Source organism: Glycine max, chromosome 9 (genome assembly GCF_000004515.6).
Source record: "Glycine max cultivar Williams 82 chromosome 9, Glycine_max_v4.0, whole genome shotgun sequence".
Lineage (NCBI taxonomy): Eukaryota > Viridiplantae > Streptophyta > Magnoliopsida > Fabales > Fabaceae > Glycine > Glycine max.
The window spans coordinates 12,176,803-12,193,160 of NC_038245.2; the positions used below are offsets into that span (position 1 = coordinate 12,176,803).

At 33.8% G+C, this 16,358-nt stretch overlaps 2 protein-coding genes across 2 annotated transcripts; both read left to right on the forward strand.

The window, feature by feature from the left end:
• The first annotated feature begins 3,250 nt into the window (after positions 1-3,250).
• On the forward strand, positions 3,251-8,372 carry CYP21 (peptidyl-prolyl cis-trans isomerase CYP21). The gene is made up of 7 exons (NM_001249596.3): positions 3,251-3,487; positions 4,092-4,115; positions 4,470-4,557; positions 6,456-6,548; positions 6,907-6,939; positions 7,057-7,113; positions 8,005-8,372. The coding sequence occupies exons 1-7, from the start codon at positions 3,309-3,311 to the stop codon at positions 8,113-8,115; spliced, it is 585 nt and encodes a 194-aa protein (NP_001236525.1). The 5' UTR covers positions 3,251-3,308; the 3' UTR covers positions 8,116-8,372.
• Positions 8,373-9,784: 1,412 nt separating this feature from the next.
• Positions 9,785-12,201, forward strand: LOC100791392 (NADH dehydrogenase [ubiquinone] 1 alpha subcomplex subunit 6). The gene is made up of 2 exons (XM_003533807.5): positions 9,785-10,173; positions 11,869-12,201. Exons 1-2 carry the CDS (start codon positions 9,958-9,960, stop codon positions 12,046-12,048), a joined length of 396 nt encoding a protein of 131 aa, XP_003533855.1. The 5' UTR covers positions 9,785-9,957; the 3' UTR covers positions 12,049-12,201.
• Positions 12,202-16,358: the final 4,157 nt, after the last annotated feature.

Below are 16,358 nucleotides of genomic sequence, written 5' to 3' on the forward strand. Positions count from 1 at the left end.
CAAACCAGCATTTCATATATCAGCAATGCAATGGGCCTTTATAGTCATTGACCCTTCTTCAAAAGGCCGAAGGTTTACATAAATTCTTCCATCAAAGCCAATTGAACAACCATACTAGATATATTAAGGATGTGCTCAAACAACAGAAAATTCTATGTTCCATTTCTAATATCTGAGTAGATTTTTATGATCATCTACTACTTGTCATTTACTTCATGCATAAAAGATAAACTGCTTCGTCAAAAAACAAAAACAAAAACAAAATTGCCCTTATAACAAAATGTGGCAATTTCAATCTTTGGTGAGCAAAGTGCACCCAGTCTAGGGAATTAACTACAAATAGGTAGGGTTTTGCCTTTCAAAATTAAACATACAAAGCCATGCTGCAAAAGATTGTAGCTTTCATGACAAAATGCTTTGCTTCGGATCATTTATTCCAAATTTTTGTGTGGCGTTATCTACATCCAAAAATTAAAAGATCAGGGGAAGTTCACAGAAAAAAAGGAAGCAGAGGCTTGTGTGGTGAGTCATCATATCATACACAAACTTACCCTCCAAAACATCTTGCCATCAATAAGGTTACTTGATAAAATAGAATTTAAGACAGGTTGACATAGAAATCATGCTTACCACAACAGGGGCGATCAGATAGGTTTTGGTAACGTGTATAAAATAGTAGAACTTAATTCAACATTATTTTACACACCACACATTATGACCTTATTGATGGCAAGATGGTCTAGAGGGTAAGTTTGTGTATGATATGATGACTCACCACACATGCTTCTACTTCCTTTTTTCTTCTGTGAACTTTCTCCTGATCTTTTAATTTTTGGATGTAGATAACGCCACTTAAAAAATTTGGACCTTTTTTGGAATAAATGATCTGAAGCAAAGCATTGTCATGGAAGCTACAATCTTTTGCAGCATGGCTTTGTATGTTTAATTTTGAAAGGCAAAACCCTACCTATCTGTAGTTTATTCCCTAGACTGGTGCATTTTGTTCACCAAAGATTCAAATTACCACATTTTGTTTTGAGGGTAGTTTTTTTTCACTACAGTTTATCTTTTATGCATGAGTAAATGAAGAGTAGTAGATGATCATAAAAATCTACTCAGATATTAGAAATGGAACATAGAATTTTATGTTGTTTGAGCACATCCTTAATATATCTAGTAGGGTTGTTCAATTGGGTTTCGATGGAAGAATTTACGTAATCCTAATGAAAACCTTTAGGGAATTTATTGTGAACCTTATCACCACTAGCTCATGTATCATAGGACATGATCATCACGAAACTCATTTTTATATTAAATGATCAAATAATTTAAGCTTGAAGGGGTCATTTCACTTGGAACTATGTGTATCGAGAGACAAATCAAGTGATTGATCTTTTGTCCAAGTTTGATTTAGTATTAAAAAATGATTTGAGAATTTTTTTTCTTTTGTCCTTGTTGCGTTTTAAATATTGTAATAATGATTAATGCAATTTATATATGATTCATTGTGATTTTTGAATAAAGTTTCTTTGAGTCTTAATTTCTCTTGATCACACAAAAATAAACACAAATCTAAAGTTACACTAGTTGTCAGTCTAATCATTATAATACAATAATAAACACATTTAATTTTACACTAATTAACTTTAACAATTATAATAATAACAACATATAAATTAATTTTATATTAATTAACTTATCTATATACATACATCAAAAGTTCTAAGAAGGTGGAGGGACTCATGCTCCTACTTGCCCCTATTTAAATTTGTCCATGGTTGAGTGTTAACATAACATGGTAAAACTTGAAACAATCTTAACCTCGTATTGAACTCATTTGCCCACATATTCTTGAGCCCATCCAATGTTAAACTAGTGCTAGTTCTTCCAACGATAGATTGAAGTTTCATAAGACATCACAACTTATGTGCCTAGTCAATGCATCATCACAACTAGTTCTTCCAACACTAAATTGAGGTTTCATAAGAAGATCACAACTTATGTGTCTAGTAAATAGATATTCAATTATGCATCATATATGACAATAAATAGACATTTTGGTTCCTAACTTTTGATTCATTTTGTAAATTAGTCCCTATCTTTTTGAAATGTAAAAAATAGTCTTTATCTTTGCATAAGTTTTGCAAAATAGTCATTGTCGTTAAATTTAAAAGTAACACCGTTAGTGAAGTGCATTGTTGACAATTTTAGTGTCACATATACTATCCAATGTGACAAATTGTCTTAGATTGTGACACGCAAACAAGACTTTGATGCAAAATTTAAAAAGTTGTCAAATATTTTCTTCTTCACCTTCTTCTTCCTCAAATTAGGGTTTCTAGAGCTTCTCTTCCTCAAAACCCTTCAACATATAAAAGTCCAAAAATACAAGAGAATATAAATCGTTCTTCATCAAACCTTAATCAACACGTCACAACGATTTATATGAATGAAGAGCAAAACGAAGAACTGGTTCACCAAAACAAAAAACAAAAATGCGAAAACGCAAAACAACCATGAAACAAAACCCTTCGAGCAACATGGTGATGAACACGAAAACAAAAATGACAACGTAAATGACTGCAAATGAAAATGATAATGTACATTATGCGAACCTGGAGAAACAATGAAAATGAACATACAAAAATTTTAAATGATAACGTACATGACGCGAACCTGAGTGAGAGTGAAAAATGAAGCGCGAAGAGTGACAATGACCAATGAATGCCAAGAAACGTTCGCTATTGGCGGAGGGAGGGGTTAATGATGAGAACGAGGGAGACCACGACTGGAAAATGGAGGGAATACAAAGAGACATTCTTGGGGAAAATGTGTTTACTTAATTTTTAAATGGTTTTTATCCTAACTTATCCTAATTTTTTAATTTAGTCCAAAGACTTGTCACATGGACAAAAACTTGTCATATAGACATATGACTAACCGTGGAGATTGAATTTTAACTGTAGGAACTTATTTACATAACGAATGTAAAAAATTCATATTTTTACATTTAAAAAAAATAGAGACTAATTTGCAGAAGGAACCAAAAGTTAAAGACCAAATGCCTAATTACTCTCATATATGAAGTGCATGTCATTTTCACAATTATTTAATATTTTAATACTATACAAATGAATTAAAATGAAAATTTTAATCTAAAATAGAATATAAAAATATAAATCTCATTTTATTTTATCCTTTGTTTTTCAAGAAAAACCTTTTTAAATAAGGAATATGTTTTATAAACTTCGGAAAACATTTGATTTTAAAAAGCGAGGGTGCTGTTGCAATTGTATTGCAGTAGTGAAATGGCTGGTTCAATCGGAAGCGGAGGGAACACAAGCACGGGTGTGGAGTGGCACGTGCGACCTCCAAACCCTAAGAACCCCATCGTCTTCTTCGATGTCACCATCGGTAACATTCCCGCCGGTCGAATCAAGATGGAACTCTTCGCCGATATTGCCCCCAAAACTGCCGAGAATTTCAGGTATCTACGTTTCTACTCTTAAAGCGTGCGTTTTCTTCTTTTAGTGCTTAGTTAGACTGCACCTTGCCTTTAAGCATTGCTACCAACTTGCGCATGAACTTCCACGAAAATATCACTAGTTTTGGTTTTAGTCTACAAAAGTTTATTCATTTTAATTTCAAAAGTGTAGGTTTATTATTATTATTTTAGTTGATGTGATGTGATATTATCTTTTCTACTTTAGAATTTAAGAAACTTTGAATTTCAGCTTAAAATTGATGCGGAGATATAAGGTGGGTTTGATAGTTAAGGGAGGAGGGAAGTGGGGAAGGTTTGCTTCCCTCTACTAGCAAACTAACAACTAACATTTGCTGATAAAAAAAATAAAAAAAGCTTACATTTGTTTCAGCTACATGACAATGACATTGAAAAAAAATGCAATGCATGTTTGGAATCTTGTGTGCTTGTAGAATAGTATAGATGATTTTATTACTTCTCAAAGACAATTTATTTGTTCAACTGTATTTTTAACTTTCCTTTTTTTTTTGTGGGTGTTTGTTATTGCATTGAGATTCTCTTTATTGACAAGTTCAGTTGATTAATTTTGGCTTTTGTTATTTGGCAGGCAGTTCTGCACTGGGGAGTACAGGTACTGGAACAATCTTTTCCACTCTGGTCATCAATCTATTGTCGTTTTCTTTCTATTTTCATTTAAAGTCATGAGAGTTATGATATATTGCTGTGCTTTTTTTATTTTCTTGTTTTTAAGTTACCCACGACGTCATTATCATCGTTGTACTATACTTTAATAATTATACTACTTATTTGCAATATAAGATTCATAGCCTTAATTTGAGTTGGAAACACCTTGTCATTTCCTGCTTTCTAAGTCTGTTAGTTGGAAGATGGTGTTTATTGACTGCCAAAAGGATACTGAATTTGCCTTTTTAGTAGGTGGCTTTAAGTTAACTAATACTTTTTTATGATCTGATTTTATTGGCAGGAAAGCAGGACTGCCTGTTGGTTACAAGGGTTGTCAATTTCATAGAGTTATTAAGGATTTTATGATTCAGGCCGGTGATTTTGTAAAGGTACTGTTCTGGTCTGGTTTATCTTTGACTTTGTCTGTTTGTGTCAACATTCATGAAAATAAAATAAGCTGAGTACACTTTATGGTCCATTTGCATGTCTTGATCTTATTGGACACATATAACATGATTGTTAATTTAGTTATAAAGTTTTGGGTCTTGTCTTACTTGCAACTTTCCTTGTCTCATTTCTAATCTTTCGATACCATGCCCATTTTTTTTTTTGTGTTATTACATACATGCAAGGCCTTGAAACACTCTCTCTTTTGTTTCTGACCTTTTCTTGCACATTTTCATCCTAGTACCAAGATTTCTAATCTCAGTCCAAAATCTATTGATTCACTCAAGATTACTATAGCAACTTTCCTAACCTTATTAGACATCTCATCCCTTATGATTCTCAGATACCTTATTCCAATAAGTTATTCCTAAAAGTCCCCTTTGAGTTCCCACTAGTTGATCTTTGGATTTGTAACTTGTCAAGTTTTCTATTTATGTCTCTTAAAGCAAACCGCAAGGACCAAGACCGTATAGTCTGAAGCGCAAGACTCTCTTCTGGAATTACCTTGCAATCCTTGCAAGTTGTTTTATTTGGAATCCTTGTAAAAAGAAAAAAACAAACGTCCTTGAGATTCCTCTTTTAGAAATCAAGAATAGATTGTTCTTCCTCATTTAGCTCTTCACAACCAAAGCCTCCTGTAAATTGCCTTGTCTCACTACCAGTGATGTCCATTTAGATCCTTGTCTATAAGAATTTATTTTATTTTTTTCTAGCAGAGTGCCTTAACCAACTCCTCCAAAAACTTCTTCCATTCCTTCTTGTGGTGCATAAGATGATATTGATAGTTTTCCATGCAACCATTAATTTTAAAGATAAGATCTTGTCTCTTATTCTTTTTACATCCACCACATTATTCTTTCAATTCTTGTCCACAATATTACCCACTCCTTTCTTTCCTCTAACTTTCCCTTTGCATCAAAGTTTAAATCCTATAGTATCCAGCTCCTTTGCTTTTTCTTAAATCTATTTAGTTTCTTGAAGAAATATGGTGTTAATCCTTCTCCAAATCATATGGTGTCCATCACTTCCAAAAGCTTAACTATCAAAATACCAATATTCCAAAACCTAATCAAACACTTCTAGACTAGCTTCTATACCCATATCCATCTGGAAAAATGAGTGCCCTTGCTCATTTTGCGCCACATTCAAGTGCCACGCAGCAGTACTAGCTCATTTAACGCTATACTTTAGACATATAGTGTGTTACTTCTAGGTAATGACCTAGCATTAGCACAAAACAGTCATGAGTTATCTTTGTCTGGGGTTTCAACAAGTTTTACATTGACTGTCAGGGCCTAAAACAACCCTCCTCTTTTACCCCGTGGCTTGGTAATAGACTATGAGACCATAGGTGGAGTTTGCTATCATGCTACTATTACTATATGTAGCTGAACCCAAATGAATCCCCAAGGATATGAGACAATTGATATGATTATCTTGAACACCTATTTAATGTAACTTGATTAATGCTTTATTTATATATGCATTTAATTTGAATTTTAGAAATTATAACCAGTGGCATCATTATATAAAATGTCAAACACTGAAATATCAATATCATAATTAATGATAAAATATCAATTAAAGCCACTAAACTAAGGAGCGATGGTATTCTCTCACATATCACAAAAAGTTAAATGAGTTTTTAGTTTGGAGCATGATATGCTCGGGGTTCAAATTCAATTATTATTTGTGTATAATTAACTGCCATGTATACTCCAAGTTAGAACTGGTTTTATATGAAATCCTGGTTTGTATAAATGCTGTCAGCAACAACAATAGAATTAAATCCTTGTTTTATGTGAAATCTTTACTAATATATTCTTTTCTTCCTTGGCAGGGAGATGGTAGTGGATGTGTTTCCATCTATGGACTCAAGTTTGATGATGAAAACTTTACGGCCAAACACACTGGTCCTGGCCTTCTGTCAATGGTATGTGTTTGCTATTTCTACCTGTTATTTTGGGTAATATGAAAATAGGCACTGTTAATGGAATGATCACACAAGGATAAATATGTACCAGTATGGTATTATTTACTGTGATAATTGCAATGTTTATCTATTCCTGAAATAGCTCCTTAACTGGAGCACTAATTGATATTAAATACATGATACACACACAAATCTACAAGACATTTCCTAACAGGTTAACATACAATTGTTACTTCCTGGAAACTTTGGAATCATATTAATTTTTCTTTGCTAAACTTCAAACAATTTTGTATGGCTAAATTAAGCTTTCACTTATTTCTATGAAAAATGGCTTAAGTCCAGTTTGTCTAATCTGCAGGCAAATAGCGGACAAAATACCAATGGGTGTCAGGTAACTTTCTAGTGGTCACATTCTCACTTACTTCCTTTTCCTTTCCATTTTCTCAGTGGTAATGTTAAATTGGTAATACTCTTTTCCTATTGATGAATCTTCTCTTCTTGCTTGCAGTTCTTTATAACATGTGCAAAATGTGACTGGCTTGACAACAAGCATGTTGTCTTTGGGGTATGCTTCACTATCTTCAGTTGCATATATTAAATATTCTCCAAACAGCCTGAATGTGAATTTAGTTTTTCTTCAAGGATGCGTTTGTTACATAGTACAACGTAGCACAAGGAGAACAGTACAAAACAAATACTTAAGTTGTAGAACAACTTTTTGTCTTGTACAATGTTTGGTGCCCAATGTACAGTACAAATAAAACAATACAAAGTTTACCATAATACCCTTTTATTATTAATTACCTTAATATAATTCATATTATTATATATTTTAAAATAATATATATAATAAATAATATATAATATATATTAATATAAAATATTTTTATATTATATCATATTGAAGGCCCTATGGCCAGAACAAATAAGAATCATGAAATAGCACGATAAAAAATGAAAGTAGTGGTTACAATAAAAAATAGTGGTTACAAAAAAATTGAGAATGTGAGTCATTGATAATGGGAGGCGAGAGAGTGGGAGAGAAAAGATAAGTGGGAAATTGAAATGGTTATTTTTGTCTTTTAATAGTTTGTACTTGGTACAAAAAGTTGTCCCATGGTTTGTTGAGTAACAAAAAATTGTGTTTTTGAGCTGTCCATCTCTTTTTGTTTGTGCTACACTGCTACAGAAGTCAAAATGAGAAGTTTTTTTAGGCATGCATAGATTGCTTATTATGCCATATGTGAGTATAATGGGAAAAGTGTCACGTTCCCTTTTGAGGGGAGGACTACATGCCCTGCTCATTGGTCAGTTATTGTTTAGAAAGAATTTTGACCTGCCTCAAAAAAATTCACTTGCATTTTTATCTCTGCCTTATTTGAAATGTTACTAGCATCTTTCTTCTCCAAAACTGTTGATATGTTTTTCATTTACCACATGTCTCCCCTTTATGCAGAGAGTGCTTGGAGATGGTCTTTTGGTTGTCAGGAAGATTGAGAACGTGGCAACCGGACCCAATAACCGGCCAAAATTAGCTTGTGTCATTGCTGAATGTGGTGAAATGTAAATTTTAACCCAACTTGGCTAACAAACAATAGTTCTCTTAGCAAAGTTGATTGAATCCTCAGCAGCAACTGCACCTCCTATACAGATGTGGGCTTTCTACACATATTTCTGTGGCTTGAAACTAAATATTCTTGTCATGGGATTTTTTCTTCTTCTGTAAGACAGGATAACGAGACAGTTGAGTAGCTCAACTAATTGAATAATCATGCTTGGGAATGACAGAATGATAATACTATGATGCATCTTTTTTGCCCCAAATCATCAAATGCACGCATGCTAATATATTGTCTGGGCCTAATATATTGTCTGGGCCTGTTTGTATACAAGTCATAAATGATTTCGAGAGCTTCTCTATCGGAAATAGTTTTTTTTTTTTCCAATAGAGAAGCATTGAAAAACTCTTAAAAGCACTTCCACTTCCAATCATGCTCTCGTGTAGTTATAGTTTGTGTTAACTGTCAAAGTACTTCTAAAGGCATTTCCTAACATTCGTTATGCTGCATGAGACGTTTGATGTATAATTGTACACATCAACCGCTAATTCGGCCTACCATTGCTCATGTCAATGGCAATGACCATTCATCCAGTCTTGTATCTTTTATCTTAATCCCAAGATGAAATTATTCGTGTTTGATCTTTGTCTTCAAAGTCAGAATTCCAGTATTCGTGGCATGAAACTATGCCACCTAGTTGGAAGAGAATAATTAAGAGAACATATAAACTCTGGTTATCTAAGGTTCAAGGTTGTGATATCAAATTCATCATTCCAAAATTTAATTTCTTTGGAGAAATTATTTAATTTATTGTTTTATTGGATGAGTGCTAATACTTAATAGTGCTTATGTATAAGTTATTTTTTATTAGTTATTTTAGATTACTATTGAAATAAGTAAAAATCAGTTTTATAGACATAATTTCACTAAACACTGGACAAGATTTCATATAATTTTAAGCTGTTTACGTTATAAGATAAATGAAAATAAGTTGCAAAAAAGTTCTTTCAAACACACCCTTAACTTTTTTTACCAAAGGTTTTACCTGCTCTTCAATAGAAAACATATTTTTAAGGCACTAATATTTTTTATATTAAAATATCTAATATAATTTTTCTGGAGTTAAATTTAAAATTTCATTTACTTAACTTTTTTTGTAATTTTTTATCAATTTATTATTTAATATTTTAAAAAAATATATTTAATTGTTATTTATTCGATTATGAGTGATGATTAAACTAATAAATCAAGAACCGATATTTTTGTTGGTTGCAAAATATGGCTAACTTGGTTTTAAACTTATAGGGTTACTAGTTTTTTTTATATTGTTTTTAATCAAAATTTAACTTTTATGCTTGTGTTATTTTTCAATGTCAACTTTTATGAAGGATGAACCAAGATTTTATCTTACCGTGGCCATTCAGAAAAAAAATATCTTAGAGTGTTGCTAGGTACACCTAACATTATTGCTGGTGCACCCAACATTCTTTAAAAATAGCAGAACTGTCCTTAATAATTTCTCCCCTTACTGATCAACTTGATCCATAAATCTTAAATCAACTTGATTCATAAGTCTTAAAAATCAACGGAGTTGATCCGGTACTTTTATCTTTTCGTGGTTAGTGCTGGATGCACCTAACAACATTCAACATCTTAACCCTAGCATAAGAACGAAGGCCCTGATTCGAAACGACGCCGTTTACTGAGCGCGTGTCACACATAGTCCATTTCTCTCATCGCAATAAACCAGTTCCCCTCTTCTTGCTAGGGAAGAACAATAAAAATCAAAGGCAGAACAAAACCGAGCGAGTTGTTGTGACTGACTCAGTGAGCGAGCGAGCGAGTTACTCATGGCGAACGCGGCGCTTCGGAACGTGAAGGTGCTCCCGAACTCGGCGAATATGGAGGAAGCGCGTCACCGAGTCTTCGAATTCTTCAGAACGGCCTGCAGATTGTTACCCTCCGTTATGGAAATCTACAACCTCTACGACGTCGTTTCCGTCTCCGAACTCCGCTCCTCCGTCGCCTCCCAGATCCGCAACAACATCCACGTCACCGATCCCAAAGTATTTTGTATTTCTTTCTTTCTTTTATTTTTGTTTGGAACGTTTTCTTAATCTGATGAGGTCTAAGGCAGTGTTTGGGAATTTTTATTTTACTTATTCATTCGCCGCCGCTTTAGTGTTAGAAGATAGTCGATTTGATTCTATTCAGTCCTCTTTTGAAATGCATTCCGGAAAATTATGGCTGCTTTCGTTCTCTCGCTGTAATTAGAAAAATTAATTGCAAAATTTGTAGAGGAATTGATGGGGGAAAAAACTAAAATTTGTCAATTTTTTTTTTTATTTTGAGTGGAAATGAAAATGAAAATAGAAAACCTTATTGGTGTGGTACTTGATAAGAGAAACGTGATTGTGTTCTCCAATATTTTGTTTCTTCTTATATGATTAAATTTCTTGTTGTATGTGGAAGCATTGCAATTGTTTATTCATAGCCTCCTAATTGTGCTTTCAAACATCATAGGTTAAAGATTGAATTGGTAGTTTGTTGTGCAAATTTGGAGCCGACTTGCTTGATTGAAGTGAAGAGGAATTCTAAAAGAAAGAATTTGAGTTATTTGAATGGAAATCTCTCATGGTGAATAATATCCCTGATGATTTGATTTTTAATTGAGCCTAATGGTGTTGTTTTGTGTGATCCATGTACCTGACCTTACCTGGTGGGATAAGGTTATTTATTGTTGTTGTATGTGAATGGATATCTGGTAAAGATTTTTGCTACCTATTGTTAATGGAGTACCTTGAACTTATTATGTCTTTGCTTCTGGAATACATGCTGTATGAAAATTCTTATGTAGGTTATTTAGTATCAATGCTATCAATGGTGGATTCCGGAATATGGCAGAAAGCCCAGGTTCCGCCATATAAACATGCTATTGTGGCCTATGACACTGCGATAGTGGGCCACTTCCTCCATATTGGAATACACCAATATGGCGGTGTGTAGGTTTCCAATACTTTGGCTTGGTGTGTAGGTTTCCAATACTTTGGTTTGGTATGTAGGTTTCCTAGTCTTGGAATTTAGTGGTATAATTTTCAAGGGGATACATTTACATAATATACATCATAATAGAGCCTGAATTCTTTGATCTGATGTCTTGTTAAATTTCAAGGTGGAAGTTATAGTTTTGAATTTATCCATGTCATGATGGAAAAATGTGAAAAGGTAGGATATCTTTTACTGATGTGTAATTTAATGAAGGGTCCAAATTTTGGCTTTTCCTAGCTGGCAACCAATGAATAAGTTGATTCAAGCATATTGGGTGTTATCAGTTGGCAACCTGTGAATAAGTTGCCGTAGTGCATTGCCAGATGCTTTTGAGTGGTGTGTTTTAGTTGTTGGAAAATAATCATTTATTGTTGACGCTATTATCTTTTTGTGTCAGTGTGAAATTTTGCTATACTTCTACTGTTCTATTAAATATTTTATGCCTACTTTGTAACATCTTAGTTACTTTCTGGATTTGTTTGAAGATATGTCTGATTCCTTGTTTGAGATCCTTTGACATGATGAAACTTTGAAGCATGAATTCATGATTTTCTGTACTTGGGCTCAGTGATATTTCACTTGAACATATAGTTTTTCTTCAAATTTGGTTCAGGAATATGTTCAAAGACTGCAAAAATGATGATTCAATAAGAACAAAATAATTATATCTATGAAAGATTTTATGAATGTCACTGACATTCGTGGACATTCAGGTGATCGATATGCTGCTTTTCAAGGGGATGGAAGAGCTGAAGAATGTTGTGGACCATTCAAAGCAGAGGCATCATATCATTGGTCAGTACGTAGTTGGTCGGCAAGTGCAGGATTCAGCCACAAAAGACCCGGGCACCTCTACTTTTCTGAAGAATTTCTACAACACCAATTACTTCTGAAGTTTGGTCATGAGCTGTGTTCTGTTTCCTCAAATAAAGAATTATCTTAAAACGTTTTTTATGTCAATACTGGATGAGATAATACTTTTGGTTTCAGACCAAACTCCTGTATTCATTTTTCCTGGCTTAATTTAAGAAAGTGGTGTTTGCCGATTCTTGTGCACATGTGCAGACTGCTGAAAATATAGTGAGGCACGCATCACTATTTGACGTCATTGCAAATGAATGCATTGGCGTAGCATGCTAGAGAAATAATATTGTATTTATGTAACACCAAAATTTTGGGGTAGGGTTATGAACTTATAATCGAAAATCTGATTATCATTTCATGAGTGTAAGTTCATTTCATACCGGAGACAACCAAAATAAGAGTATATACATTTGAGCGTACAGATTACAGATATTATGTTTACATATGGATTCTTGTGTTCCATTTTATTTAAGATTAGTAATTATTAATCGGACCTGTTTTTTACATACAAGTCACTACAATATGCAGGTACTAGTGGTTTATCATATGGAGGCTGCAATCAGATAGTTTGTTGTTCATTTGGCAACACTATGGTGAGTTATGCCTTGTTACGAGTGAAAAATACAAAAAACAAGAAGTCAATATATCATAAATTTTTAGTATTTTTATTTTTTGAAATTAGAAAATAAGAAATCAAATCAAACATATTTAGCGGATCAACTTGATCTGCGAGCAACTTACGGATCAACATCCTCCATAACAAACTTGCAGATCAACTGTAACATCTACGGATCACATTACAACACATGCGGATCAAACAATGTCGGTTGGGTGTACAGTAATCGCTTTAAATGCTCACGGGATATTTTCGTCTTTTCGCTATGGGTGCTGGGTGCCGCAGCAGTAATGCTGGGTGCCGCAGCAGTAATGCTGGGTGCACCTAGCAACACCCAAATAATGTTGATGGTAAGACTTGGATTGGCCCTTCTAGACATGCTCTTGAACGTTTTAGCTGCTCAAACACTTCCTCTATTGGAATCCGTTTCTGGGCACGAGGTTAATTTCGATTCTTGTTGTTTTCTCATAATTTTTTGGTCGATGATATATATATATATATATATATATATATATATATATATATATATATATATATATATATATATATATATATATATGAAATTAAAGCTAGCACCAGGGTTGCGATAACTACATCCATGGTTTCCAAAAGCCCATTCCCCACGGGACCAGTTCCCAAGTCAAAAGAAAATTCAACAAAAAATTCCCCTGCTTCCAGAATCCTATATATCCACCTCAATAAATGCATACATTTAATTATGGCCCTATTTAATTCACCTGAGACCAAAAGACCCCAATTTAAAGACCCTAATTTATATACAAGTGTACCCAAATGTGTATACTATGTATTTCAACCACGTGAATGATCACGTGAGTCCCTGCAAAAAAAGCATGCATAACCACCACACCAAAAGTCTTTTCCCCAAGATTGTTGATGTCTTCAACAAAAGGCCCTCTGAATCCTTATAGGCCAAGACACAGTTTGGTATTCAATATCCATTGGCTAAAAGAGAAGCCAAAATCTTTGGTGGCACTAAGCCAGCTCCATGATGTATACAAGATTGCCTAGGGTACACTTGCATATAAATTTGCCTCGGGGCACACTTGCATGATGTATTGCTTTTCCAAATTATATTGTATACATCATGGTGTCCAATACATGGTTGAAAGATTCCTCCTGCTGATGACATATTGGACAGTTTGTGTTAACCAGATTAATTCCTCTATGCAGCAGATTGTCCCTAGTTGGCATTCTGTCTAACATAGCCCTCCAAATCATGTGTGCTCCTTTTGGTGGAATTTCAATGTCCCATATCTTGTTCCATTGAACTTCCTCGCCATCTCCTATTCTCAGTTCTTGAATAACTGAATATGGAGCCTTAACTAAGAAATCTCTTGAGCAATCATTCACCCATATCCACTTGTGGCATCTTCCATGATGTAGGTTGACCCTCTCTAGTTTTCATTGTAGTTGTTGTACATGCTGGGACTCCCAGCAAACCATTCCCGCCTCCAAGTAAGATTCCAAGATCATATGCCATTTGACCATGAGCCCATATCACTGATGAGACCTTTTTTTTTGTTGAGTTCAGAAACATCCTTGGAAAGGTGATACAAAGAGACGCATCACCAATCCACAAATCCAGCCAAAATTGTGTTTTTTTTCCCTCCCCAAACCATTTCATCCCCTTTTCAAACCATTTTTGCTCACAAGCACCACCACATACCTTTCTAAAATCATGCCACCAAAGAGATGATTTTATGTCCTCATTTTCCGCTCTCAATCCCACTCAACTGCCATATTTTTTGGACAATAATTTTGGCCCACAAGCTATTGCTTTGACGGAAGAGATTCCATCTCCACTTAGCAAGTAGAGCCGCATTAAAACTTTCCAAATCTTTCACCCTCAACCCACCTCTCATTTCCTAGGCAAATGTTGTCCCATTTTACCTGGCATATCTTTTTCCTCCCAACCTCTCCACTCCCCCAAAGAAATTCCCTTTGTTTTTTTTTTTTTTTTTACAATCTTCTTGTGAATACCAATAAGCATTTTAAAGAATGATAGAAAGAACAAAGGAATAGAAGTAAGGGTTGAGTTGATGAGGCATATATATCCTACCTGCCAATGAAATGATTCTGCTCTTCCATTTTGCTAGCCTCTTGTCAATCTTCTTCAGCACTGGCTCCCAAACCTCCAACCTCCTTGGATATGCTCCCAACAACACCCCCAACTACACAAACGGAATATACATCAAGCTACAATTTAAAATGTTAGCAAAAATCTCTAAGGTGTTTCTCTGTTATTTTCTCATAATACTTCACTACATGCACAAACATGTGTCTTATAAATTACATGATGCTCATTTATTTTGCTCCCTCACTCAATCACTTAATGGTTATGGTATTCATTTCCTTGAGAGAGAAAAAATGTCACCGAAAACCCAATTACAATAATCAAGCCTTCAGAAGTTAGAAATTCATAAGTTTCTACTAACTACTAATAAAGTTTTCCTAATGTCATATACCCCCTCCTGCAAAAAACCAGCAGATTATTATTATTATGATTAATTAAGAATAAATTTATCATACGTTAGTCCTCAAAGTATGATCTCTACTATTCCTATTAAAACCCGGAAGAGAGAGGAAAAGAGGGTGATCGGAGAAGAGCAGAGGAGAAAGGGGAAGGAGGGTAACAAACGAGAGAGAGGAAAAAAGAAAAATTTTGGTGCAAAGGTTGCACCATATCAGCATGTGATTGTGATGCACCTCCTCTAACTTCTTTTAAAATTTTACAAAATCATGAAAGAATCTTGTGTCGCATGATTTTTTTTAAGGAGAAAATGATTATGAACATTCATCCCAAATCAAATATTGAATAAGTTACATAAAAAAATTAAATAAGTTAGGGAATGGAATCAAAGACCGGGTTACAAACATAAAATTGTAAAACCCTGTTAGAGAGTGAACAACATGTTTATTAGTTATAAAATTGGTAAAATGAGGGAGAAAAAAAAGTTGGTTGGTTTAGTTCTCTTCGTTAAAAAAAACTAATTATTAACAAAACTTGTCTCCTAACAACCAATTGGATATTATTTGGTATTTTCTGGAACAATGAATCCAAAACACATAAAATTTGGTAGAGCTTTCTCAAAATGCAAATCCAGACTTACTTTTTGATAATTTCGAATTAAGCAATTCGAAAAACAATATTACACTATTTGTTGCTACACTCAAAACCATATTTTTTAACCCCTATACAAACATTTTTTTATGGTTTAGTCCCTTTCAACACCTTTTCTCTTTCTTATTCCTTTTTTTTTTCTTCTTCCCCCTATTCGTTTCATTCTTTTATTTATTTTTTTCATCAACAACTCCCTCCTCCTTTTTATTTTGTGGGCTCTATTTCTTTAAAATCCTCTTACTTCAACTAATTTTTATTGATCCTAAATCAGAGAGTCTTGAGCTTGCAAAGTTCATACAAGCTTTTTGGACAAAATGAGGTAGCTTGCAAGTAACAATCTGTTAACACTCCGTGTAGTGCCAGAGACTTGTTGCCACATTTTAATCTTCTTGCGTAAAACACTTGAAAATATGGAAGATGTCCTTTAATTCATTTTCTGAATCACTTACAGTGCGTTTGGATACAAAATTTTAACTCAGAAAAGTAATTTATCAGAGAATTTGAATTTCTGTAATCTAAAATTCATTGTTTGAATATTTTTTGTGAAGAATTTAAAATTTTAGAATTTTAAAACAGAATTT

Bases quoted from the DNA above. Each gene is read 5' to 3' on its own strand.
- CYP21 (NM_001249596.3), top strand. From the start codon at position 3,309: ATGGCTGGTTCAATCGGAAGCGGAGGGAACACAAGCACGGGTGTGGAG. The intron at 3,488-4,091 runs GTATCTACGTTT...GTTATTTGGCAG, and splicing joins AAAACTGCCGAGAATTTCAG to GCAGTTCTGCACTGGGGAGT. The intron at 4,116-4,469 runs GTACTGGAACAA...TTTTATTGGCAG, and splicing joins TTCTGCACTGGGGAGTACAG to GAAAGCAGGACTGCCTGTTG.
- LOC100791392 (XM_003533807.5), top strand. From the start codon at position 9,958: ATGGCGAACGCGGCGCTTCGGAACGTGAAGGTGCTCCCGAACTCGGCG. The intron at 10,174-11,868 runs GTATTTTGTATT...GTGGACATTCAG, and splicing joins TCCACGTCACCGATCCCAAA to GTGATCGATATGCTGCTTTT.